At 50.2% G+C, this 27,795-nt stretch overlaps 1 protein-coding gene across 1 annotated transcript; it reads right to left on the reverse strand.

Annotated features, from left to right (window-relative positions):
* Positions 1–87: 87 nt before the first annotated feature.
* Positions 88–27,795, reverse strand: grin2da (glutamate receptor, ionotropic, N-methyl D-aspartate 2D, a). The gene is made up of 13 exons (XM_084696208.1): positions 27,636–27,795; positions 25,823–26,089; positions 23,729–24,057; positions 18,980–19,094; positions 17,288–17,493; positions 15,527–15,695; positions 14,790–14,943; positions 12,175–12,300; positions 11,531–11,760; positions 11,180–11,340; positions 9,970–10,157; positions 6,883–7,115; positions 88–5,411 (listed from the first exon to the last, which is right to left on the reverse strand). The coding sequence occupies exons 1-13, from the start codon at positions 27,714–27,716 to the stop codon at positions 2,370–2,372; spliced, it is 5,301 nt and encodes a 1,766-aa protein (XP_084552334.1). The 5' UTR covers positions 27,717–27,795; the 3' UTR covers positions 88–2,369.

Genomic DNA, 27,795 nt, shown 5'->3' on the forward strand with positions numbered 1-27,795 from the left:
GACAAACTTAGTAACATATCTTAGCTTGAAATATACTATTATATATATATACTATTATTGAGATCAAATAAATAGCCACACAAATACTTAAAAAATAAACCAGTTTACAATTGCAGACACTCATTAACACAACAAACATACAGAAGAAGAAGAGGGGCAGACATTTCCATTGGTTAGTGATCCACAAGTAGCCTGAACAGGTAACAACCAGGCCACCTGGTCACCTTGTGGGCCATCATTGGATTTTTGTAAGCTGCTGATTGTAACAAGCAAAGCACTGTTCCCTTTGTGTATACCTGCCACACTGGGCTTTATAGCCAGGTTTCTTCTGAAGATGAAAACCTAGATCTGGTAGCCAGTTCTGAACCCAAGCTAAACTGTGGGTAAAGCGAAGGGAGACAGGTTGAGAGTATCTTTTGTGTTTTTCCTCACAGCTATACAGTAAATCCTAACGAAATGGAAACTGGAATGATAAATAATGTCTCCCAATATCAAAGATGCTAAACAACAATTCTGCTAACGCTATCCACCTCCACAAATATATATGTGATATTATATATCTAGATATTTAAAGAAATGCAGACAAACTTTTACACAACAACATTGTGTTAAACGTAAAATATATATTTTTTCTTCTTCTTCTTCAACTGAAATATGGCTCAGTAGCAGTCACAGGAGCTGGCCAGACTGGATGGAAAGATGTAGCTAACTGGCTAGTTAGCTTAGCTGCTAACTAATCAACATGCACATTTTCACCATTGCCACAGCAATGTTCTTATGCTAATGCTAACAGGATGATGAACTGTTTACTTGGAGAAAACTGGATGAGCTGGTATTATTAAACTAGCTGTCAATGTTGAATGACAAAAATGAATAAAAGCCAGTGCTTTCTATTCAAACTTAGTAACTTGGAATTGGTCTACTTTACTATTCCCACACCAATAACATGAGAATTAAGTTAAGAGTCACAATTCCAAACACAATTTCAATTTCACATAGTATTTTACCTCAAAAGTTACAGACATCCACCCCCCCACACACTCACCCACACTAACACATACAAACAATTGCCCCATCCTCCCCAAATGCTACGTCCAGTCTTCAAGTGTCGTCGTAGTTGCAGCAAAGATTTCTGGGTAGAGGCTACATTCAGTCTTATTGGGGAGAGGCTGCCATGGACAATAGGTAGTTGGACGCCCAGTATAAGTACAGCAGAGTGCTTACTTTGTCATCATCCTCAATACATTTGTTTCATAATATCACAACACAAATAGTAAAACAACCTTTAAAAAGATATAAAATTCATGAACTTATGTGTGTGTGGTTCCGCAGATCATGTATTGCTCAAGAGGGGTATAGACGACAAGCATGTGTCCTTTGTGTGAGTGCCTGCAAGATGGCTGTGGTGCAGTTGTGTTGTGTGTGCCTGTGTGAGTGTGTGTAGCTATGGACATAAGCTCCTTCGGTTTGGCACTCAGCTTCAGTAAGCCTGTATTAAGATCAGTCACGGTCGACTTACCCTGTTGTCAAGAACACAAACACGGTAAAACACAGACACAAAATATCAAATCTGAGGTTGAAAAGGTGAGAGGGGTGACGTAAAACGAAGACGATATTCCACTCTCCCTTATTGTGAAGTATTGAGAGTTAAAACATATAAGACTAGAACATCTACTGAACTCCCTATACATAAAGTATTGATAAGTATTGATCATACACATAAACCACAACAATTGCCTCTGATTTCACAGTTCCTTCAGATGTAAACAGTTTAGTAAAGGAAAGCCAAGAGGGTAAATGTTTCGAAAGGACGAAGAGGAGGAGGAGAAGAGGGTCATGTGTGGTTTAAAGACCATGTTTCTGTGTCAGGGCCGTCAGTAGGGTAGCCTGCTGCATTAACGAGTACCTGAGCCCTCAGAAGCAAAGAGAGTTTTACAATGAACACACCTGGACGTCAAAGCCAGACACACAGCCCTATAAAAGAGGACTCTGTGACAGACGACCAGTCCCTCTAAGAACAACTTTTCAGTTTACCTATAGGCTAGATGTTTGATAGTCATTCAGCCACAATATTTGTAATCTTTCAGCCTCCATAAATATCTTTTGGAGACACTGTGTGTTTACGTTTTTGGAGTCTTTCAGTCACCATGTTTGAAGTCTTTCAGTCCCCATGTTTGAAGTCTTGCAGGGACTCTGAGAGAAATGAATAGTCCCTGGAAACATTATATCGGGGGTTGGTGCGAGACTTCTAAGAGCTTCAGCAACTCAGAAAACACAAATTCACAGTTAGCTAGCTTGTTGAAACTGCAGTCTGTGGAACACACAGGTCGTCTATCTTTCAGCCCAAGGTCCCCACGTGGCCCTTGAAATCACACTTCGCTCTCAACACTGGAAAAGTGAGCCGAGCCTCTCCGCGAACACATGCTCTTGCCTTTCAGTGGCAAGTGGGGGGACTGGAACCTCTGAGGCTGGGGCACCGAGCGCAGTCTCTGGTACTGGAGCTTGGCCGAGGCAGAGGCCATGGAGGAGGAGGGGGGCTGGGGGGCACCTGGGGTGGAGGACACCACCGAGGGGGAGGAGACGGAGGAGGAGGAAGTCAGCGGAGGGACGTGGATGGGATGGGAGGAAGATGAGGAGGGCGGGGCTGGGAGGGCAGGGGGGAGCGAGGGCGGGAGGGATGAAACGAGGGCCTGCGGAGGGGAGGGCTGGTGGGAGCGGTCGGCCCGCTGCGTCCGCTGGATGCTGAGGTTGGTCTGGCTCCCCGACTTGGCCTGGTCCTGTGCACGGTCCAGTTTGGAGGCGTGGCGCTTGGACTTGCTGCTGCCGAAGCTCTGACAGTGTTGATAGAGCTCCTCTTGGCTACGGGAGGTCACCCGGGCCCACTTGGAGTGAGAGTGGGGGTGGTGCAGGGGGGAGTGGCAGGAACAGCCTGCGTAGCCCCTCCCTTTGTCCTTGCTCTTGCGTTTGCCTTTCTTCTCCTCCTGGACGTGAAGCTTGTCCACCGACCAGTACCTCCGAGGAGGAGGGGGGGTCAGCGGGGGCGGGGGCCACTGAGAGACTGACGCCCACTCTCCCCTTGCCTCGCCTCCCCCTCCGGCTGACCCCCAGCCTCCCTCCCCTGTCCCCCACCCTTCGCCACGCCCTAGAAACAGGTCATCTCTGCTATTGACGCTGCCAGCCTTCTCTCTGGCAGGATAAGTGCCAAAGAACCAGCCCCCGCCTCCGATGCCCCCCACTGCCCGCCCCTCGTGCCCCTCCCAGTACCTCTCGAACTTCCCGAACTCGCCCGAGGATCCCTCGTCCGAGTACACGCCCACAACTTTATCCCTTTCCCGCTCGCGTTCCGACTCTGAAGCTGTCCTAACTCCCCTCCTCTTGGCTCGCTCCGCCTTCCTCATCTCCTCCTCCGACTCTTCATCCTCAACTTCTTCTTCAGACTCCCACTCATGGAAAGAGAGGCCCTGTTTGGAGTGCACCTCGCCTCGGTCGATCCGGCCCAAGAGAGGGCGCTTCTCCACCTCCCTCCCCAGCGCCTCCCTGTCTGAGCCCTTACTCTTCCTCCGTTTGGAGGAGAGGGGTAGGAGGGGGAGGAAGGCAGAGGGAGGTGTGTCGGAGGACGGGTTGCCTCCCCTCCAGAACTTGACAGAGCTGGGGGGTTTACTGGGGGTGTGGTAGCTCTTACTGGACCTTCTCCCATGGTGACGCTCCTTCCCTCTGCCGTCCTCCCCCTCGTCCCTCTCCTTGTCCTCCTCCCGGGGGACGTCCCAGCCACAGCTTCGGGTGGAGCTCTCGCTCTTCTTCCTGTACGACTCTCTCCTCATCCCGGGGTAGGAGGAATAATCCTGTGTTATCGCCTTCAGCTCCTGGATCTTCTCTCCGTCCCCCTCCTCCTGCTCCGACCTCCTCCCCTTCTCCCTCCTCCTCGCCTTGTCCTCTTTTTTCCTCTTCTTCTTCCCTTTGCGCCGCTTGCGCTCCCTCTCTCGCTCCCTCTCCTCCCGCTTTTTCTGCTTCCGGCCCTTCTTCCTCCTCTTCCGCTCCCTCTCCCTCTCCTTGTGGTGCCTCTTCTCCTCCCTCCCCTCCCCCCGGCTCCTCTCGGTTCCCCTCGCTCGCTCTCTCTCCCCCCAGGAGGCCCACCACTCCTGCAGCTGGGCCAGCTGGCTCCCCGCCCGCTCCCTAATGTAATCCCGCTGGAGGCGGGGCTTGCGCGGCGGGACGGGAGGGGGCGGCGGGCTGCAGGGAAGCGAGCGCGACGACATGCGAGAGCGGGAGCGTCGTCCTCCCTTCCGGCGTCCCAGCAGCAGGCTGGACTCCTCGGTGAGCTGGTCCGAGTCTAAGTCATCGCCCGGCCCCCGGTCCCCGGGCCGGTACCGGAAACTCTGAGACGAGGAGTAAGTGGCGCTGGAGCAGGAGGAAGGAGACGGGGAGTTGGAGCGGGAGAGGGAGTCGGAGGAGGAGGACGAGGAGGAGGACGAGCTGGAGGATGAGGAGGATGAGGAGGAGGTGTAGAGGCGGGAGGGGGTGGTGGGGGTGGTCGGGGTGTGCGCGGGGGAGGAGACAGGGACGGGTAAGGGGAGAGGGGGAGGGCGGCGCCCTCGTCTGTTGCCCCCGTCCCTGGATCCATAGCGTCCCCCTCCGCCTCGTCTTCCGAGGGGAAGGATGTTCTCGTATAGAGGCCCCCCGGTGCTCTTCCTCCTGGGGAGACTGCCCCTCCGCCAGAAGGAGGGCCGGCGGGGGGAGGAGGGCAGTGCTAGGGGGAGTTTGGAAAGCAGGTGTCCAGGAGGACCTAAGCTTTTTGGGGGCAGCCTTGGCATCCCAGGGGGCTTGTTTCCCCTTGGGTTCATCTTGGGGGTCTGGGACCCCCCGGTCTGGGGGTCAGTGTTGGCCCCCAGACCCTCAGGGTCAATGGGACCGTAGTAGCGCTTATATTCATCCAGACCTCCATCCCCGCCCCCACCTCCGCTGGCACCCCCAGCCCAAAGAGGGGGCATGCCCTGGGGGTAAGGCCCCTGGTCTGAGTGCCCCCCACCTCCACCCATAGACTTTTCCGTACCAGGCTTGGGGGGCCTGTTCCAGCGCTCCACCACAGCCAGCCTGCGGTCGTGCCGGGGTAGGAAGGTGGAGCAGGGCATGGGGCCCTCCAGTAAGGGGCTGTTGGAGGGCCCCAAGGCCATGGCTGAATGCCCTGCGTGGGGAGGAGATCCAGGGAGAAGGCTGGTGTAGGCCTGCTGCTGCTGCTGCTGCAGGTGCTGCTGCTGAACCATGGCGATGGTTGTGTTGGTGACGGCGGAGGAGACGATGTATGGCGGGGGCGGGGGGGGCATGCCGCAGGGCACGCTGTGGTACTGGGGGAGGGTGGACTTCATGCCCCCAGAGGAGGTCTCGTCCTCAAACCTGCAGCAGCTGTACATACCCTGGAGAGGGAGAGGGAAAGAGAGAGAGAGAGAGAGAGAGAGAGAGAGAGAGAGAGAGAGAGAGAGAGAGAGAGAGAGAGAGAGAGAGAGAGAGAGAGAGACAGAGAGAGAGAGATATGGGGAGAGGAAAAGTGGGGCAATTGAGAGAGGAAAGAGATTGGGGGGAAAGAAAGAGAAAGACAGAGAGAGAGCGAGATATGGTAGTCAGACAGGAAAGAGATGAAAGGGGAGGAGAGGAGGAGGAGAGAAAAAGGAAGAGAGAAGGTACAGTATGGCAGATAAATAGATGAAAGAGAAATAGAGAGAGAGAGAGAGAGAGAGCGTTGCTTAAGAGACCAGTCAGGCAATATAGCCACTTCCTTTGAAGACAAGACGCATTGCTACATTACATCCGTTGGAAAAGATTGCTCGAGCACCTTTGCCAAAAGCTTGCGTTGTAAGTCAGTGACAGGTCTCCCAGTCTGGTCGTTAATAGTCTTACCGCCAACTGTGAGCATAGCTGATATTTCGAGCTACACTTAGCCTATATCTCATTAAAGCACTCAAGGTTCTGCTCAATGTATTTTAAACGCCCTTGCACACTGCAGTGTGCAGACACTACTTAGCGACTCCACCGCAGAGCAATATTCAGAACCGTTTCAAAGACAAATAACCTGTCTGTGCCCTCCCCTCCAGCTTCACAAATGAGAATCACCCTTCCCTGAGGCTCTAGTCTGTCTCTCCCTTTGGATTTCCCCCTCAATCTTCCGCTCTCCCTTTCCCTGGCTATGTTAGCACCGCCTAACCCTGACGCCGCCGAGCCGAGGGCCGAACGTCAGTTCTAACGCTCACCGTCTTTACGACCTTTTCAAACTCGACGTGTCACCATTACGCCGTGGAAGCGCTCCGGACGGAGTCCCATGTAAATCACAGCATCTTTATAGCCGTAGATACGGGAGCAATTCATCACAGGCCGTTCGTCTTAATGAGAGATGAGCGGACAGCACTCTCACTAAATCTCCATTAGGGGGAAGGGGGGTGGTCGAAAGGGGTGGGAGAAGAGCGGGGGTGACGGGGGGAGCGGGGTGGAGTAATGTCCTGACGGTGTGTGTATGAATCAGCTGAGCACCGTCTGTGAAATTGAAAGCGGACAGGTCAATGATGTGTCCGCTGACCACTGACACTAGTTCAGCGAGGGAGGGGCGAGGGAGGGGCGAGGGAGGGGCGAGGGAGGGGCGAGGGAGGGGCGAGGGAGGGGCGAGGGAGGGGCGAGGGAGGGGCGAGGGAGGGGCGAGGGAGGGGGTAGGCTCTGGACATGGGGCTCATTGGGGGTGGTGTTATCTAAATGGCGTTCCCCCTCAACACCCACTCCCCCCCCCCCCTCCCCACTTCTCTCCAACCCCTTCCACTCCGTCCTTCCACTATTCATCAATCCCCGCCCTCTTACCACCCCTCCCCCCACCCATCGCCCCGCCCCGCCCCTGGAACCTACCCTGCTAATTGCGAGGAGGAAGTCCATGCCGCCGGACTGGGCCAGGCAGTGGCGTAGCTTCCAGTAGACCAGGTGCTCCCAGGCAAACACCAGCAGGCTGAGGCCCATGGCCACCAGCAACATGTAGAAGACCCCCGCCATGTTGTCGATGTCCAGCTTAGAGCTCATCACCTCGATCTTGTCGTTGTGACAGATACCTGACAGCCACAGGCGCTCCAGCATGTCAATCTCGTCTGCGAGAGAAAGAAAGGGAGAGTGGGAGGAGGAGGAGGAGGAGGGAAGGAGCAGGATGAAAGGGGGACAGTCGACAGTCGGTGTTGGGGAGCACGATACGGGGTGGACAGGGAGATGAATAGAGTGGAGAGGGAATGTGGAGAGGGGGAGAGAGGGAGTCAGTAGAGGGTAGACAAGGAAAAAGACAGAGGACGAGGGACAGAGGGAGAGGGAAATAAAAGCGAGGATTATCAAACCTTGTTACAGGACAGAAGGTGTTTCATCCCTGTGGTAGCGAGGGAGGGAGGGAGGCAGGGAAGGAGGGAGGGAAGGAAGGAAGGAAGGAAGGAAGGAAGGAAGAAGGGAGGGAAGAAGGGAGGGAAGGAAGAAAGAAAGAAAGAAAGAAAGAAAGAAAGGAAGGAAAGAAAGAAGGAGGGAGAGGGGGAAGGAGGGAAGGGAACAGTTGAAAGGGATAGGAGTAAGTGAAGAGAGGTGTCTTTTGTATTATGGCAAGAAAGAAGTCGCGATTGAGAAAAAAAGGCACCAGGGAAATAGAGCGAGGTGGGATGTGTGAGGAAGCAAATCTCTCAAGGTGTGTGTGTGTGTGTGTGAGAGAGAGAGACGGGTAGAGAGAGAGAGAGAGAGAGAGAGAGAGAGAGAGAGAGAGAGAGAGACAGACAGACAGACAGACAGAGGAAGGAACAGAGACAGGAACAGAGAGACATCTTTGATGGAGGTCTAAAATGACCTGATGTCCTGTGTGTCTCAGCCACAGTGGGGGGTACCCATCAGTATTTTGGAGATGAAAGCCAGCAGACACCGACGCTTCTCTGGCTCTCGCCATTAGAGCCTTCATCAAACGAGGAGGTAGAGGGGGAAGTGAAGGAGGGAAGAAGTGATCGAGGGAAAGGGATGACAGGAGAGGCCCACAAGAGCAGAGGAGTTCTCATCAGGGAGGAGAGCACTGCATTGTGTCCACAGATGACACTTACTGTCATCTGTCTGATACTGCCACAGACACAAATACACAAGCATACACAAACACACACAAAGTAAATTCTCTCATATTTTCTCAACTGTATATACACAGACAGGCAGACATGAACTGTGAACACCCCTACTCCTCAAAACTGCAACAGTGGAACATTACGCTACATTAACCCAGGGTTAATTGCCTGTGTTGGAAAGTGGAAAGCCATGCATAGAAACATTAGAAATGGAAGCATTCAAGCTATGTTGACTGAAATGTCATTTATGTTTAAGTAAAGGAATCTTTAACCAAATGTATACATCTTCTCCAAGAACGTGTATGAATATTAATCACTCTCCGTTCTCTCTCTGACTGTTCACCAACTTCCCCACGTCAGCGACCAGTTGTCTTTCGACAATGGCTCCTATTTGCATGTTTAAGAACCGTGGCATCACGGCATGATCTCATTCATCATATTCAATGAGCACCTCCATCTCACTCTCTCTCCTTCCCTCCTTCTCTTTCTTTCACCGCGCCGCCTCCCGAAGAGTCTTTGAGTTCTTTACAAAGACAGACGAACCACATCCCTCCCCCCCCTCTCTCTCTCTCTCTCTCTCTCTCTCTCTCTCTCTGTCTCTCTCTCTCTCTCTCTCTCTGTCTCTCTCTCTCTCTCTCTTTCTCTCTCTCTCTCTCTCTTTCTCTCTCTCTCTCTCTCTCTCTCTCTCTCTCTCTCTCTCTTTCTCTCTCTTTGTTTTCTCAGTTAAAGAACTACTGATGCACGTAACCTATATATGCGGAAGGAGAGACAGCAAAGGCAGAAGGAGAGATGGAAGGATAGGCAAATCTGACAGAGAGGCAGCAAAGTGGTGGGGATGTGCGAGGACCAGAGAGTCGAGTAACAGGGTGGAGGTGTAGCGGGGCTGGGGGGTGCAGGGTGGAGGTGTGGCGGGGTGCAGGGTGGAGGTGTGGCGGGGTGGGGGGGTGCAGGGTGGAGGTGTGGCGGGTTGGGGGGGTGCTGGGTGGAGGTGTAGCGGGGTGGGGGGGTGCAGGGTGGAGGTGTGGCGGGGTGCAGGGTGGAGGTGTAGCGGGGTGGGGGGGTGCAGGGTGGAGGTGTGGCGGGGTGGGGGGGTGCTGGGTGGAGGTGTGGCGGGGTGGGGGGGTGCTGGGTGGAGGTGTAGCGGGGTGGGGGGGTGGAGGGTGGAGGTGTAGCGGGGTGGGGGGGTGCAGGGTGGAGGTGTAGCGGGGTGGGGGGGTGCAGGGTGGATGTGTGGCGGGGTGGGGGGGTGCAGGGTGGAGGTGTAGCGGGGTGGGGGGGTGCAGGGTGGAGGTGTAGCGGGGTGGGGGGGTGCAGGGTGGATGTGTGGCGGGGTGGGGGGTGCAGGGTGGAGGTGTAGCGGGTGGGTGTTCTCTTATCACACTCAGATACTGTGACTAAAGCTGCAGTCTCCTCAACGGCCTGATCAAAGGAGGGTATATCTGTGTGTTTGTGCGGGTGCGTGTGTGTGTGTATCACTCGGTTATAAATCCAACACCTGCCATGCTTTCACTAGTCATTCCATAAAAGCCCCTGTTACGAGACTGGATGCCGGTTATGAGATGGGGGGGTTTAACACCAGCCATTCACAGCCACACTAATGGAGGAACCCAGGCTGCTGCACCATCCTACCTGTGAGCCTCTCACCCGCAGCAGCTGTGGTGAGGAGGATGCTGGGAGATGGAGTCCACTTACAAACACTCTTCATCAGCATGCCCTGGGGGCCACTGCCCTCTGACTGAACCTCAGTATACAACATGTGTGTGTGTGTGTGTGTGCGTATGTACGTGTCCGCATGTATGTGTGAGTGTGAGTGTGTGTGAGCGTTTGTGTCTGCATGCGTGTGTCTGCGTCAGGCTCGCTCCCTCACCGTCTCCCACCAGCTGTAGCAGTGCCAGGTCGAGGGGGCGTTTCCAGCGGGAATTCTTGTGCAGAGCGATGCCGTACCCGGTGGTGGCAAACACCATGCCGGAGCCAATGGTCATCACCTTACAGCCCTCGTCCTTCCTGGCCATGTAATTCAGCACGGCCGCGTCATAGATGAACGCGTCCAGTTTACTGAGGAGAGGAGAGGAAGGGAGAGGAAGGGGAAGGGAGGGGAGAGAAGAGGACCGGAGAGGAGAGGAAAAAGGGGGGAGCGTGCATCATATGAGGTTTTAATAACACGGGCCGTCAGATTTCTCTGAGAAATAAGCCGGGATTCGTTCCTCGTTGACTTCAGTGATGAACTGTGTGAAGGTTGCTCTACATACATCACCATTGGACCCAGACTCCACGTGCTTCAAACATGATAAGTGAATGTATTTGGGGTGTGAACATGTACACTGTGCTAAACATTAGCACAGTAAACACATGAAGAGGACTCACAGACGCGCACACACACACAGGCACCCACACACACACACAGGCACCCACACACACACACAGACGGGCACCCAGCCAGACACACACACACACGCTCAGGACAGAGCCTCTGGTCAGGAGGACTGTGCAGACAGCAGCCGTGTGCAGAGCGGACTGTGATTCCTCTGCAGTGCAGTTGCTACTAACATCCATTATTAAAGAGAGGTTTCTCCCTGCTACATGATGCTCGCTCCACCTGAGATACATGCGGTAATTGTTAGTTACTCTTAAAGAACGTGTGTGCGCGAGTGTGTGGTGTGTGTGCCTACGCGTTATGTAAAATAACCAGCTTCGATAGAGAACGAGGATGATGATGAGGAAGAACAAAGCGGTACAAGTATGAAAGAGCACCTTCCTCTCAGAACCACTTCACATGCAGTGAAGGAGCCCCTGGGAGCATCTGGGTCAGACTTCTACCCAAATAACTGGTCCGTTTACATTTCTAGAATGTGTAAGAACATTTCTGGACCGCTCGGTCCACAGCAAGTACTCAGGGAGAGTGGAGAGGGAGGACAGACAGCCGAGGAGGTGGAGCGACACAGCTACAATGATAGTGGCTCGAGCCTGTCAATAGAACAAACTAACAAAGCAGTTCCTTTAGAAACATGCTGTTACCTTCACATACACACGCATGCAAATACACACACACACACACACACACACACAGAGCTGCTTACCCAGTCTTGAGGTTGTCAATGGCCTCCTCCACTCCCTTCTGGTTGTTGCGGATCATGAACTGGTGCATGTTGGGATAGTTGGAGCGGATGTTCTCCTCCGTGCTCCCATTGGGCACGGTGCCGAAGCGCAGGGGAGGGTACTGCTCTGTGGGCTGCTGGAACTGGAGGCAAGGAGACAAGGAGTCAAGGAGTCAAGGAGACAAGGACACAAGAATGCGTAAATTGTTGTTTCTGTATTAGACAGCACTATCTACAGTATATTCCAGTACATTTAGATTTAACAACAGTAGATATTGCATTGTATAGTTAGCAAATGCAGTACACTACATATGCCCACACACTTTCACTTACCTTCTTGTCAGAGAGTCCAGACACAGTGTCTATGTACTCCTCCTGGATCATGAAGGCGGCCAGGTTGGCAGTGTAGGAGGCCAGGAAGATGACAGCGAAGAAGGCCCACACCAGCACCATGATCTTACTGGTGGTTCCTCGAGGGTTCTCCACAGGAACCGAGTTGTTGAAGACCAAGGCCCACAGCAGCCAGATGGACTTTCCAATGGTGAACTTAGAACCTCCAGTCTCTGGATGAAGAGAGGGAAAGAGAGCGAGGGAGAGGAAGAGGGGAAGGGAGAGAGAGAGAGAGAGAGAGAGAGAGAGAGAGAGAGATAGAGGGCAGAGGGAAAAGGGAAAAGGGAAAGAGAAAGAGAGCAATGATGCGTGATACAGAAGGATTTAGCAGGGAAGGAACACCTCCACACAGAAGACGAGTGCATCCAGCCTCACATCTCCTCCAGCCTCACATCTCCTCCAGCCTCACATCTCCTCCATCCTCACGTCTCATCCTCGCCACGTGCACCACTCACTCCTCCAGCTCCCTCGCCCTCTCCAACATCAAACGCACCAATTACTCCACACACTCTGACTCAGACAGACAAAGCACAAACGAGAAGCAGGCAATCAGAGGGTACGACGGGGCCGCTGGGCCTGTCTCTCACTCTTGGCGTTCTGGAGACTGCGGTTGTAGCCCACAGGGCTGAAAAACTCGAAGACGAAGACGGTGACGGCGACCACCGACAGGCACATGACGAACATCATCACCCAGACCGCAGGGCTGTAGGGCTCTGTATACAACCAGGAGGGGGAGGGGGGCGGGAGGAAAGGGGAGGAAGGGAAACAGGAAGAAACAAGGTGGAGGCATTAGACAAAGCCTGTGAGAGGAGGTAGAAGAGGCCGAACGAGACGTGGGGAGAAGGAAGAGAGAGGGGCACAATGGCACCGTGATAATGAGAGAGAGAGAGGAGCGGTAGAGTGAGGCACACGGAGAGAGATAAAGAGAGAAGGGCGAGAGAGAGAAAACGAGAAAAAGTAGGAGCAAGACGGAGATAATGAAAGACAAAAAGTGCAAGAGAGAGAGAGTGCACAAGAGAGGATTACACACCTCAGCAGAGCAAGCGAGCGAGAGAGAGAGAGAGAGAGAGAGAGAGAGAGAGAGAGAGAGAGAGAGAGAGAGAGCGAGCGAAAAAGAGGGAGCGAGAAAGAAATAGAGAGAGATGGAGTTTCGCCAGCAGCGTTGATTTTCTAATCAGGCGTCTCCATCGGTGTCATGGGAGGAAGAGGAGACGGAATCCACAGGTGTTCTCATCAACACCTCCACGAAGCTCCTCATCACCGACATCCAACCATCCCTCTCATCTCTCTGTTTACTGTACAGACACGGGATTTGTTTGCGCTAGTTTTACGATGTATGGGCTGTGTTTGAATAACCCTCCGCCCTCACGGTATTTGTCATGCCTCCACACTGTAAACTGGCTAGACAGAAACTCTGAATGCAGAACCGCAGCTGAGCATCTGCAGCTGAACATACAGGAGGGTATGAACAGCAGTCACTAAAGTAGCTCCATTAAAAGCCCATGCAGTCATAGGAGGGGAATCACAGTTCAGCTACGTGGTCAATAAGTGTCTGTGTCTCCTAAATGATGAAACTCACAAAGACATACATCACACACATACACACACATACACACACACACAAGCACACATACAGATACACATACACACACAAGCACACACAAGCACACACGCACACTTACGTAATGCTCTGTGCGTGTATGTGAAGGGGGGGGGGGGTGCACAAGCCAGCCTACGTGCATGTTTATGTATATGCTGTCCCAGTGTGCCTGTTAGCATGTTAGCTGCATCCTCCTCCTCAGCAGCGCTCTATGGACAGATTCCTGGGCTCTGGTGAGTCATATCAGATGGGTTGCCATTTTACACGCGTTATCTGGGATCAGCTGATCTTTAACTGCCTGTCAATGAGCAACGGATTAGTACATTCGCCTGTCTCCCATCTTCCTACGGAGTCTCACTTTTTTTGCTTGGCAAAAGAAGGGAATTATTCTAAGGCTATTTGGAATTTTAGAGGTGTTATCTTAACGGGGTTGAGGGCCAGGTTGGAGCTGGTTATTTTAGAAGGGTTCCCTTCAGTTTGACGAGGGTAGCAGGTCTCATTTGAATACCAAGAGCAGACTTTTTGAGTTCATGAATCTGTAGCAAGTCAGGAGAATGAGTAGAGAAATGAAACCAATTTACTTTGACTGACTTTCTTTGAGGTGCACAACCTTGAGAACGAGGACAGCAAGAGAGGGGACTTGATGAGTCTGAAGGTCAGTTTGAAATGATATTTGTCTGCATGAGGAAAAAGAAAGTTGCCATATGGAGCAATGTGATGGTAAGATTCACATCTCAGCCATCCATAACCCCTTTATAAGCCCTTTATAAGTTATGTATAAGCCTTACGGTGCGTGTCCACTACAGCGACGCGAATCACTTGCCTTCCCACAGTGCACCACGCTCGGGGGCGTGTCACACAGATGAATCCAGAGTTGTAGTTCTCTAAAGTCATTGTTGTAGTTTGTGTAACGTCATAGCAAAGTGTGCAAATTTGGGTTTACGTACTCGCAATATCGATCAAAATAAAACTTTTGCATGCATGCAAAAATCCGATATGCTGGCTAGACGTAGTATGATGTTATGTTAGTGTGTTAGTGTGTTAGGATGTTTAGTGTTGGCTTTTTTTTGCTGTATTTTAATCAGAGTGAAAGATTAAATGTTACAATATGCCACCGGGCACTCAGGGTAACCAGTTGTGTACTGTACCGCCAAAGGGGTTAGCTAGCTAGCACAGTTAGGTTTTGTTACGAGAATTTAAAAGTACAAAAACCCGACCAGGAGCACCAACAACATTGGCAACCCTGCGCCATGCCTCATTTTTTTGTTAACATATCTGTACGAATACTGAGACGTATCAAACAGGGCTGGGTATGCAGCCACACAGACAATTAGTTTGTCCTCCATCTTGAAACTGTAAAAATTAGAAATGTTTAGCATGACCAACGGTTGCTACGTTACAAGAAACACAAAAACAAGCCGATTGGCCATTGCCCGCGAAAATCGCTCCTCATTTGCATAAAGTTGAGGAAATCTCAACTCGAATCGCGTCGCGTCGCTACCCACAATGCACCACGCCGGCTACATTGAAAATGAATGGAAAGCATCGCGTCGCTCGCATCGCGTCGCTGTAATGGACACGCACCGTTATTCATGATCTCACCAAGGAAAGCGGATGGCGACACCGTGCCATTGCTTCGTGCAACCATGACACTGATACCGGTCTCCACAAACGGCACTGAGAACTCTACGACGGACGAGCGCTCCTCGTTGATGGTAAGGGAGCCAATGGCCATGTCAGCCCGGCTGGACACCACCTGGTGGACGGGAGGGGAACTGCAGTTAGGGACAGAGAGACACAGGGCACCGTTTGATGTTCACAGCCAAGCAGGCAGCAAAGGCGAGCAAGCAGGAAGGCTGTCAGGGAGGCAGGGAGAAAGGCAAGCAGGCAAGCAAGCAGGCTGGGCAGTTACACTACGGCTGTCTCACATCGACAGGAGAAAAGGGAAGCAGATAGTGGAAGAGATTGAGGAGGCTGGGGCTTGGGTTGACTGTGAAAAGGATGGGGAGTTGGACCTTCCCTCCCTCCCCCCCCCCCCCTCAGGCTGTATTAACTACTATGTTACTACATAGCAATACTGACAGGGAATACATCATAGGTATATAGATAACATTGCTATGTAATTACATTTGAGAGCTGTAATGACTGTAATAATAAATACTGCAAAACCGTAACAGTGGTTACGTAAGTGTAACTTTTTCTGTAACTACACTGTTGTTACTATAAGAATTGGCATGTAGTTATATAAGTTATATGGTTAATGTAAATGTAAAATGCTGCTGAAAAAAGGAGGAAGGAGAAAAAGGAGGAGATTGAATGAGAACAGATGAGACGCTGACCTCCCCGACCATGCCGTTCCACTCCCCATCAATGTTCTTCCCGTGTCTGCCATTGGTCACCAGATAGAGGTCATAGCTGAAGCTCACGATTTTGGCCAATCGCTTGAGGACGTCAATGCAAAATCCTTTGCAGCAATTCTTCATAGGGGAAATACCCTCTGCTACCGCACTGATGAGAGAGACAAAGGGTAAGAGAGGGAGGAAGGAGAGATTAGGAAAGAGTAAGGGACAGAGAGGGAGGGAGGAGTGAAGAAGATGGAGAAGAGAGAGAAGGAGGGAGAGAGACAAGGGAAGGGAGGGTGGTAAGGATGGAGAAAAAAGAGAGAGACAGGAGGGTGAAAAGGAGGGAGAGAAGGAAATGGAGGGATGGAGGGAGGGAGGGAGGGAGGGAGGGTGGGTGGTGGAAACAGGAGGCAGAGGAGGAAGAGAAACAGAGGCTACACAGATGGGCAAGCAGTGAATGAATTATTAGAGAGCTGTGTATGTGTGGATCAATACTGGAGTGGTCTGCAGGCTCAGTTTGAGAAGAGAGGAGCAGAACGTCAGGGTAAACCACCATGGAAAAACACTGCATTCAATTAATTCATATTTAGAGGCAATTTCTCGATTTCTCCAGTTGTCTGAAGAACACACGGGGGAGGGGAGAAGCAACTGGAAATGATGGTACTGAGTTTTAGTACTTGTACAGTGGCTGCCTAACGAAAAGGCCTTTTCACACCAGACTTGGGCAGATAAAACTAAATCACAGAAATGCCAGCGCTAAAAGTACTGCCAGCCACTAGTGGAGTTTGGGAAATAAATGTCAATTTGTTTGCTTTAAACTACAAAGTAATATGACCTAATATGTTGCGTTTCAATTCATTCTGAAAATGTATCACCTCAAGTTGTTTCTATTGGCTCCATATAAGAGCTTGACCGTATTTTCCAGCAGGGTTTGACCCAGGGCTATCTTACACATAAAGCCCTAATACTTTGTCATAAGCTACACTTAGAAGGGCAAGTTTTTGTTTCACTGGGTGAAGACGCCAAATGCCTCTGACTCACTGACGATAACCTCTCACAGTAACTGACAGGTAAGCCTTCTTGTTCTGACTGTTCACAGCAGTCTGATTAACAGGGGCCGAGATCTTGGCTCAGCCAATAGAAATGGATGAAAGGGGGGGGCATTATCGTGCATGTCCAGGCCTGGGCCAGCAGACATCTTATCAGAGACAGAGAGCGAGTCACGGTACAGAGACAGATATAGAGAGAGAGAGAGAGAGAGAGAGAGAGAGAGAGAGAGAGAGAGAGAGAGAGAGAGAGAGAGAGAGAGAGAGAGAGAGAGAGAGAGAGAGGGAGAGAGAGAGAGAGAGAGAGACTGAGAAAGAGAGAGCAAGACAGTGAAAAGAGAGAAAGAGAGCAAAAAAGAGAGTGGAGAGAGAAAGGGATAGTGAAGAGAGAGAGAAAGGAAGAGCGGAGAGTGAGAGTAAAGAGAAATAGAGAGACAGTGAAGAGAGAAAGACACAGTGAAGAGAGACAGAGAGAAAGATAATCAAGAGAAATAGAGAGAGAGAGACAGGAGAGAATCTCAGGAGGAGAAACAGGACACACAAGGCACACACTGACACTGAGCGAGAGTCACAAAGGAGGAGAGAAAAGAAGGACTGCATATAAAGAAAACAACAAAAGAAAAGTGGAAAAGTGTCATGTCACATAACAACATTTATGCAGCGGATTTCCGTCCAGTATCACCAGGGCATAGGTCATAGGTCACGTCTTTACCTGGTGTTGAGGGGCAGGCGACAGGGAACAGAGTCGCGAATGCAGGAGCCGGTGCCGGGGTCGGCGGGCTCCACGATGACGAAGGGTCGCTCCTCCAGGGTGACCACGTGGAGGTGCTGGGCATCATCCAGCGGCTTGAGGAAGGTGCCGTAGCGGGAGGTGGGGGTGTAGCGCCACCTCATCACGCCGTTCTCCCACCATGCCACCTGGCCGGCGGATGGGGGAGAAGGGGGGGTGGGGACAGAGAGGGAGAGAAAGAGAGTGAAAGAGAGAGAGGCACTTAGAAAGCAAATGGAGTGTAAAATATAGGAAAACAGCACAACCAGCGGGAAGTGGGTCTTAGTCAAGCTGCTGGCTGTGGATATGCAGAATGTCTGTTCAGTTGGTGCTGAAGGGACGAGCAGCGTGGCGCTACTCTGACACAGGCATGGGTTTTTTTCGTTCGAAAAGCTATCAACACCTCTTTTCACAGGGAGGGGGTGGATCAGTATTAACACGTGCCAGCTAGGCAGGAAGGGCTTCTGTTCTTGTACTTGAGTGTGTCCAAGCTCAGTTTAACAACACGGGCCCAAGTCACATCAAAGAAAAAAAAGAGTCCGGTTCAAGTGATTTTTTGATGTTCAATCATTTTTCAAGCACCGAAACAGCCCCAAATTGTCCTGACAAAATTGAAGCACTGAATTGAAAGGAAAAGTACCCTTTAAAGTTACTCAAGTTCACTTGCCCTTTCGTCAATGAGCAAGCACAATCATAGAAATATGGATGATGAATCCTTTACAGCATTCCACACCATTACAGCTGAATGATATTCAAATGTCACATGAAGAAATGTCATTTTCTTTCTTTAGTTTTTTTTGTCATTGGGAGCTGGCGGTACAGGGATGTCTTAGGGACCCACAAAATCTTGTCCTGTTCAGTCATAGAACAGAAGACAAATCCTAGTGCAATAGGACCTGTCAACACTGCTGGCTCCCTCCCACCTGTCTGCCCCAGGTCAAAAGAGTCAGCAAATATACTCTGAGGAGAGAGCAAATAGGGGGTGGGAAGGTGACTGACACTATTGAAGCAGCAAAAGAAGGCAGGGGGTTGTGAGGGACCGGATGAGGGGAGGAACGAGGGAATGCAGGAAAGGACGACCAACGTGGGGGGGACAAGTGTATCACACGGTGGCAGTGCCGGGTCAAGTCAGCCTTGGTTAGCCCGCTAGCTTGACATTTAAGGCTGGGATTGTTGAGCGAACGTAAAGGGATTTTGTAACGTTTGAAAAGCAAGCCTTGGGGCAACAATGATGATAAACATACAGTGTTAAAAGGTCACTGGAAAGCCAGAGACTCCCAGTCAGGTTTAACTGAGGCAGAATTGAATCCACAGACTAGTAGAGACAGAGCTGAGTGTAGCAGTGTAGCAGCATAGCAGCAGCGTAGCAGCGAAGCAGCGTAGCGGCGTAACGTCTCCAGAGAGGGAAGGGGATCTGACTCTTCAGTTATCAGAAGCTAACAAGGCTGACAAATGTAGAAGGAGGGGTAAGTGAGCACAACCGATGGGCCATGATACCGCGGGGCACAGCGTGTGTGTCTGAGTGTGAGTTTGTGAATGTTTGTGTATGTCGACTTGTGTGTGAGCACTGGTGTGTGTGGGAAGCTAAGTTAGCATGTTTGCCAGCGTGTGAAATGATGGTTAGCCTTCACTGACCTCCTCCCAGCCCCTCCCCTGGGAGTAGGAGATGACTTCTAGTAGTGGATTGGCCAGGTAGCCATCACTGTTGAACGAGTAGTCCCGTCCCCCAATAGTTATGTTACTGAAGTATCTGTAAGACAAGGAAAAGACGGGAGAGTTCAAATGGACAGCGCACACATGTTCAATTCTACATTTTCTCTAGACTGTACTCTAAATATTTTAGTGGTCTGGGAAAAAGGGGTTACATGTTTTGAATAAAATAAACAACATGTCAGAATTAATGAAACAAAGAGATCCAGAGAGAGTAAGAGAGAGACAGAGAGAGACACAGATAGAGAGAGAGACAGAGAGAGACACATAGAGAGACACACAGAGATACACACAGAGAGAGACAGAGAGAGAGAGAAAGACAGAGAGAGAGAGAGAGAGAGAGAGAGAGAGAGAGAGAGAGAGACAGAGAGAGAGAGAGAGAGAGACAGAGAGAGAGACAGAGAGAGACAGAGAGAGACAGAGAGAGACAGAGAGAGAGAAGGACATTAACCATCCTCAAGGTCCATTTCTGAAAAGGAGAGAAGTATGGGCCCTGCACACTTGAGATATTTTATATCTCAAGTGTGCATGAATTTGACCAAAACAAAGGCAGTGTAGGAGGAAGGGAGGGACGGAGAGGTGGAGAGATGAATAGAGAACAGATGAGAGTGAAGGAGAGAGACAGATGAGAAGCAGAGGAACAGCAGCACTCAAAACTTGCGATCTTCCGCTGTGAATCGTATGTGTGATTCACGCAGAGTAAAGGATGCAAGGACAGATGCGAGACAAATCAGGGGAATCATTAATCTTCAGAGCTGAGCTCTGTGTGTGTGTGTGTGTGTGCATGCGTGTGTTTGAGTATGTGTATGTGCGTGTGGGGGTGCATGCGTGTGTTTGAGTATGTGTATGTGCGTGTGGGGGTGCATGTGAGCATCCCCGTAGGTGCTGCGGAGAAAAACACAACTTTGGCAAGGCGGAATAGTTCCTGCTTAGCTTATCACTGGGAGGAATACAAGGAGTTGCTGCCTAACGACTTGCAAAGACTGCAGCATGCAGAACGATAGAGAGAGAGAAATAAAGAGGGAGGAAAAGAGAAAGATAAAGTAGGAGGGAAAGAGAGAGATAAGGAGGAAAGGAAAGAGATTTTGGCGAGTCAGAGGGAGAGAGATAAAGAAATTGTAGGGAAAGACTGAGAATCATTTCAGAATAATATTTTTCAACAAGATAAAAAAACTCAAACACATCATTGACTGAAATCTATCCATAATTTTTTAGATAAATATAGAAATATTCTTATCTAATTACATAGGGGGATTTTAAGACGTTTTGCATGACTCTGCTGTTGCTTTGGATGTGTCACAGTATTTATTTTATTTATAGAAACAAAACCTTTTAAAATAGAAAGAGAGAGAGAGAGTGAGTGAGTGTGTGAGAAAGAGAAAAAGAGAGAATCGGAAAAGTCAGACAAAGAGAGAGAGAGAGAAAGAGGCAGAGAAAGAGACAGAGAGAGACAGAGAGAAAGTGTTTCCTGTTGAGGGGTACAGTATAATCAGTGGTAAAGATCACCCTCGCTGTTTGACCAGCATCAGTGATGCTCAGCTGTTTGTGGCTGAGGCAGGGAGATGTCACCATGACAACACTGCACCTAAAAGCACCATTCACACACACACACACACACAGATAATGGAGCGCTGAGAAGAGAGACCGTCAGAATGCTTAACGCTGAGTGATGCCTTCCCTGAGCCTTCAGTCTCTGTAAGCCTCCCTCTCCTTCCATTAAAACCAATCAGAACATGTTCCTTCATGTTTCTCAGGATGCAGCAGCAGTTGATTAAAGATGCCCCTCAGCTCCTTTTCAATTTTCAATTTCTTATTTTTCCCCCGCAATTATTAGAACGGTGCAGTCACATAAAAACCCCACAAGACAATCTGAGATGTTCATCTCTGTCTCTCCTCACACCTCTAATCTTGAACTCAGGCGCTACAACTGAATTAGGATGCATTCTTTGCGGATTTTCCTATTGAGTGTTTATTCTGCTTCAGGTACACGAGAATCTCAGTGGAGTGTAATGGTTTCTCTGTCATGCGGACCTTCGTGCAGGGCTATGTCAATACAGCTGCCTGCATGTGTAAAGGTGCATTTACAGTACTTGAGTCATGAAGGCTAATTATTACCAACACATAACCACACACAATCACCCTCCATCACAGGCGCACATGATTAGTCACCCCACCCCTTCTAAAGGGAATTAGACGGTGAACAGGAACTCCAACCAAAGCTAAGATATGAAAAACGAAAGAGGGAGAGAGTGAGAGGAAGAAAGGGAGAGAAAGAAAAAGAGAAGATAAATGTCCTCTGTTAAGTTTAACGCTCCAAAATGATTCACCCTCCGTTTCCAGGGCCTTCCTTACAAGAGGAAAGACTTGAGGATAGTGTGTGTGTGTGTGTGTGCGTTAGCGTTTCCTTCAACTCTGCAATGTTAACTGATCTCCCCCTTTGGGTTGTCGCGTTGCCATGGTGACACACAGTCGTTGACATTACATGTGTTGCTCAATGTCTTACATCGTTATGTGAACAAACATCCAGAAGGCACTGAATATTTGAATATAGATTCAGCCCTTGTACCGAACAGAATTACTAATACATTAAGACAAACATATGAGAGACATGAAAAAAAGAAAGAAAGAACGAAAGAATGAAAGAACAAAAGAAAGAAAAGCCTTTTTCAGAAATGAACCCCAGCAGGAACAACAGTTTGACACGTGTGTGTGTATGCACGCCTGTATGTGTGTGCACTTTTTTGAGTGGAGCTATTTCAATATCAGACAACATTCAGAGGTTTTTAATGCTCTTTAAAGTTGAATTTGCATTCTGATAAGCATGAGTGACAGCACTACCCCCCCCCTCCTCCCTCATCCTTCCTCCCCCCACAAGCAAACATACCCACTAATGCCCCCCCACACACACACACACCTCCCTGGCCCACCCTACCCCGGGTTTATGCTGTCTTTAACATTGATGGGACAGGGCGTGGGCTGGGGGGAGGAGAAGGGCGGGGGGGGGGGGGGGGGTAGAATGGTTTGGAGTGTCACCCAGCTGACGGAATCCTCACAGTGATGACTGGGAGTTAGAAAGCCCTGCCTGTGGAGGAACACTGACGACTGACGACTCTAGTCAGACTCTCTGGCTCTTCCTCCCTCCTGTCTGCTACCCCTCCCTCTCCCTCTCCCTCTCCCCTCTCTCTCTCTCTCTCTCTCTCTCTCTCTCTCTCTCTCTCTCTCTTTCTCTTGCATATGCACTCTCTCTGACTCAAATTTCTCCCTCTCTTTGAATCATTCTCACTTTCTCTCTCTTTCTCTCTCTTTCTCTCTCTTTCTCTCTCTTTCTCTCTCTCTCTCTCTCTCTCTCTCTCTCGCTCTTCCTCACTCTCTCTCTTTCACTCTGCTTATAATTCCTCTCTCCCTCACTCTGCATTACGGCACCATATCCAATTATCCAATTTACATGCAAAATGATTCCGCCTCCGTCTCCTTTTAGGGATCGGTCGGAGGAGTCGAGACAAGGAGAGAGAAAGAGAGAGAGATGTGAACTCACAATGGAACACAAATGTGTGTGGAGGGAGAGGTGGAGGGAGGGAGGCAGAGAAGGAGATGGGAAAGAAGAAGATGAGATTGAGGATGCGATTGAACTGGGGAATAAAAGAAAACAATATATAAACAGCAGGTAGAGAGAATGAGAGAAGGGAACAAATAGGAAGGACAAAAACTAGGTGTAGGGGTGATACCAAAGACAGTGGGACATGGGCCAAAGGGCAATTTCTAGATAAATAGTCAAGAGAGGCAGAAGGATACATAATGACATAATTGCCCGGCCCGAAAAATAACACATTAACATTAGAGCAGCCGATCATCATATCTACACAGGCACTAATAAAGACCAACAGTAGGTGGCAATAAATTGGTAGCATTTAACTCAGTCTTCTCTGGTTATTGTGGAAGGCAGCCGGCATCATCAAATTTCCTTTAAATTTAGCATGCTAGTCAATAAATGAGATGTGTTGGCAGGGACAGGAGTCATGTATCTTTTACTTGACGCGCTCAACGGGTGTCATGCATCTTTCAGAGGAGACTGGGAGAGACAGGGTACTTTGAGAAGACACATAGGAGCCCAAGCTGACAGGGAACAAGAAGAAACGAGAGAACAAGGGAGGGAGCAGGAGGGATGTAGGGAGTCAGGGAGAGAGAGAGACAGAGAGATGAGAGAAAGGGGCAGATGAGAGTGTGCAATTGAGAGAGAAAAAGACGAGAGAGAGCACGATTAAGATTGAGAGAAAAAGAAAGAGAGGGAAGAAAAAGACAACTCAATGCTACTGCAAACCTAACGCGGAGAGGAAGAAGACAATGAAGTAGTGACTGTCATAGCTTTAAGAGACCAACCACTGACGAACAGGCGAGGAGAAAGAACGAGAGGAAAAAGAGAGCGGGAGAGGTAAGAGTTTGGCACTAGGCAGATGGAGGAAGAGAGGGAGACAGAGGGAGCGAGAGGAGGCAGGCAGTGACACTCCTCCGCCACAGCTGAGCAGTTCTCCCTGGAGAGACAAGAGCCAGCACTCTCTCTCTCTCTCTAAGCTCTCTCTCCCTCTCCCTCGATCTACCTTGCTCTCTGCCACCACTTTCTATCTCTCTCCACCTCCCTTTCCCCACTCTCTCGCTCCCTCTCTCGCTCCGTCTCACCTGATCCTGTCTGGCACTCTCTGCGTCTGGTTGCCGTCTGTCTGGCAGTTCCCCGCGTAGTGTGGCCCTCTGGACGCACCGTAGTCCTTCCTCAGAGCCAAGGCCCCGTGGGTCAGAACTGACACCCCCTTAGCTATCCTCCGGGGCGGCTCGTCCCTCCAGCCCTGCGGCCGGATGGAAAACAGGGCCTTGGGCAAGCCCTCAAGGCTCAGGCCGGACAGCGCCGGCCCCACAGCGAACCACATGTGTGAGGGCCCAGCCTGGCCTGCGGCCCAGGCTGCTTTGAAGATCAACTCAGCCTCCTCCTGAGAGCAGTACAGCAGGCGCACCTGGCGGAGGGAGGGAGGGAGGGAGGGAGGGAGGGAGGGAGGGAGGGAGGGAGGGAGGGAGGGAGGGAGGGAGGGAGGGAGGGAGGGAGGGAGGGAGGGAGGGAGGGAGGGAGGGAGGGAGGGAGGGAGGGAGGGAGGGAGGGAGGGAGGGAGGGAGGGAGGGAGGGAGGGAGGGAGGGAGGGAGGGAGGGATAGGTTAAGGGGTAGAAAACAAGGAAAAGGAGTCGATGGAGCAGTTCAATCCAAAAGCCTCAACTTTGTTAGACGAGTCACAGGCGATTTGTTAAGCTGGAGACAGAGGTGGATGGAGGGGAATGAAAAAGGGTGTGTGGGAACTTAGAGGGGAGGACTGGAGGGTTAGTTCAACCAAAAGTTACAAAGTTCCTTGGATAGATGAGAGACAGGGCTGAAAGCTGGGAGTTGTGTAGCAGTCTCTGGGCATTCAAACCAACATTCAGAGATGCAGCGAGAGGTGACGCTTATCTTACTCAGAACCAGAACGGAGTGGCATCTGGTGTGTAGATCCTTCTAGAAGCACATAATCAGGGGTGGAGTCAGAATGACGCCAGTCCCTCCTACTCCTCCGGGACAAGCGCCCACAGACAATGTTTGACGGACACATATAACTGCCTCGATCTACACCACAGATGGTCAGGGGTATATCCCACCCCCTCTGAAGTTAGACGGACTCCTTGTCTCTCTTTGTGCTTTTTAATATATATATATCTTTTTTAGGGCTCTTCTGCTTTTACAGTGAAGTGCGACATGAAATGGAAGGGAGAGAGCGGGGACGACAGGCAGGAAACGACCCGGGCTGGATTCAAAGCCAGGCCCATGCAGTAAGGCTCAGCCTACAAGATACCCGCACTTAACCAATGAGCCACCAGACAACCCTCTTGATGCTTCTTTTAGTCACGTAAGAAAATGTCATCTGTATTTTGGGAGCCCACCAACCATTATCCTGGTCTGCTAATGGAAAACTGCCAGTCAGACAGTGTATTGAATTTGTAGTCTTGTCTCTTCTGCTTACATCTACACAGCGGCCTTTGAAAACATCTTAATGTAATCACATCCATTCATCCATGCCAAGGCAACTCCAATCATAGTGTCATTTTATGTCATTACACAACCCATTCCATCACAGTCTTTTGGGGTCCATTCTTGTCTCTTTGATTCCTCTATTATCACTCTATCGTTAAGAAGTCACGGAAGTACGGATCAAGTAGAATAAAAGTGAGAACTAAGAATAAATTAAGAGGTGTGAAAGGCATTGTTGGTGGGGGTAAGGGGAGAAAGGCATGGTTCTGTGCTCGTTTCACCTTCCCAATGGTGAGCTTTGGCATTATACTCTGGATGGGTCACCTTAACACATATCCATTGAGGCTTGAGTGTGAAACCATGTGGGATATCATTCAGCAAATGAATGTTTTCACCCAAGTGCCTGTGGTTCATTTCTAATTGCTCCCACCTCACGTATAAAAATGTCTGAGTCATCTACTTCACAGTCGTTATGTGGCTCTTCTGGGTCTTTTGAAGGTTTGGAAGGGTCTGAAGGTGAGTTTGAACTGCATGCGGGGATGCATGAACAGCATGCAGAGGGTGATATGTAGAGAAGTGGAGGGGGCAGCATGGGGGTGAAGGGTCACAAGTGAGAAGGCGACAGGGAGGGATTTAGGTAACTGTAGCCCCCGCCCCGCCCCTCCCATCCCATCCCCCACGCCCCTCCCAAATACCCCACAACTCCCCCCCCCCCTGCCCTGCCAACCTGAGCCTCGTTGTCCTTCAGCAAGCGACGTGTTCGAGCCCCCGCAGGGTCGTCCGTCACGTTGAGCATCACAACGCCCTTCTTCTCCCAGCCAATGAACGAGCCGTCCGTCATGCCCTCCACCATAGATAGGAATTCCTCATAGCCGTGGTGGCGAGTGGTTACCACAGCGAAAGAGGTCCAGTCGTACTCTTCCAGAACCTCAAAGATGACCTCCAGTTGCAGGGCTGTGGAGCAGCTGAACTGGAGATAGATGGAGCCGGTCTCCTGGAAGAGCACAATGGTACAGATGTCTTTATTTATACCGCCATTCTATCCATCCATCCACCCATACATTTGTCCATCCATCTATTCATTTATCCATTCATCCATCCATCCATCCAACTGTGGAGCAGGTGAAATAAAGCTCCTCTCTAATTTAGAAGGGTGTATCTTGACCTTCGCCTCTCCTTCCATTCATCCTTTTATTCACCAAACAAAGAAACAGAGGAGGCCTCCTGTAGATGAAGGTCAAGTCTTTGTCGGTAGAAATGCAGAGCTTACAGACCGATGGATTTAAATCAACACACACACACTTAGAGTAAACAAGCGCCCGCTGCTCCTTCAAAAGTTTGGACTAAAAGCTTCAGAGGCTTCATACACAGCAGTTTCCCCAGACAGAAACAATTCAATCAAAGATCACAGGAAGTAGAGTAGCGTTTTCCGATTTTATTTAACGCCGTAAAGGAATATTATAATGAAGCGTCAACACAAAGGTAAGGCCTATAGAATCCTTATCATTTTTGCTCGGTGCCTATAGTCCTCCTATGGTTTGAAGTGGCGCAAACTGTGCTGTTATTTGTAGGAGAACAGCAGGCATATCAATTATCATCAGGGCCAGGTCAGAGGAGATGAGGAGGAGGCAATCACACCCGCAGGTTCTCAATAGGATATTTGTACTAAAATAGGTCAAGAATCAGACATAGCTCTTGAAACTGACTTTAGAAAGGAGATGAGAGGAGAGGAGAGGAGAGGAGGGAAGAGAGAAGAAGATAAAAAGGGCAAGAGTGTAGAGGAAGGGCAAGAGTGTAGAGCAGAGGAGAGGAGATGACAGGATAGGATGGGAAAGGACAGGACAGGGTAGGTTAGGAGAGGAGGTTGGAGAGAAGGATGAGCATGCACATTGCCCATCTGAACACAATACAAATACACAGATTTGTTCCTCATATGCTACCACTGATTTTGAGGAAACCAAGTGCAGCATCCTCTTAGTAATCAGTGACATTATTGGATCTGTTAAGTAGCTGGGAGCAACAGCAAGTACCAGCAGCAGAGTGTTTTTTCTGTCTTGTCTGTGCTACTCAATAGACACAGGCAGAAACCAGATGCATCTGTGTAGATCCAATCTAATTTAGTCTGTAGTTAGACTAAATAACCACAAACACTATAGTATCCACTCAACTTTACATGGTCAACAGAACAAGCTGACAAAGCGTTTTATTCCACTGAAATGCAACCTCAATTATCTCTTCCCTTGGAGTTTCAATGATACATAAAAGAAAAAAGAAAAAGCTGCCAAGCAGAGATTTTGATTGGACACTGACTTTGGGGACCGACATTGGACAGAAAGATAGTGTTGTTGAATGATGTGTTTTCAGAGAACTGGAACAAGGCCCTGGTCCAAGCCCAGTCAGAATATCTGTAATTCAAAGGAAGCCTGATAAAAATATCTCATACAGCCCAAGGTCTAAAACTAGTCTGTAAGGCCTAAAAAACAGCCTATAAAACATCAAATATGACTATAAACCTCATGCTTGTTCATTGCTAACCATACCTGCTGTTCTCTGCCCAGGCCGGCCCCGCCTCCCACGGCCACCACAGGCACCCCTGTCTGGGCCGACACAAACTCCAGCATGGGGGCCAGCGGGGCCCTGTTGGGTGGTGGGGGCTTCTCCTCCTCAAACACCAGCCCCTGGAGGGGCGTCGTGGCCAGC

The sequence above is a fragment of the Hypomesus nipponensis genome, chromosome 4, assembly GCF_054491055.1.
Source record: "Hypomesus nipponensis isolate SF chromosome 4, ASM5449105v1, whole genome shotgun sequence".
NCBI classification, from domain to species: domain Eukaryota; kingdom Metazoa; phylum Chordata; class Actinopteri; order Osmeriformes; family Osmeridae; genus Hypomesus; species Hypomesus nipponensis.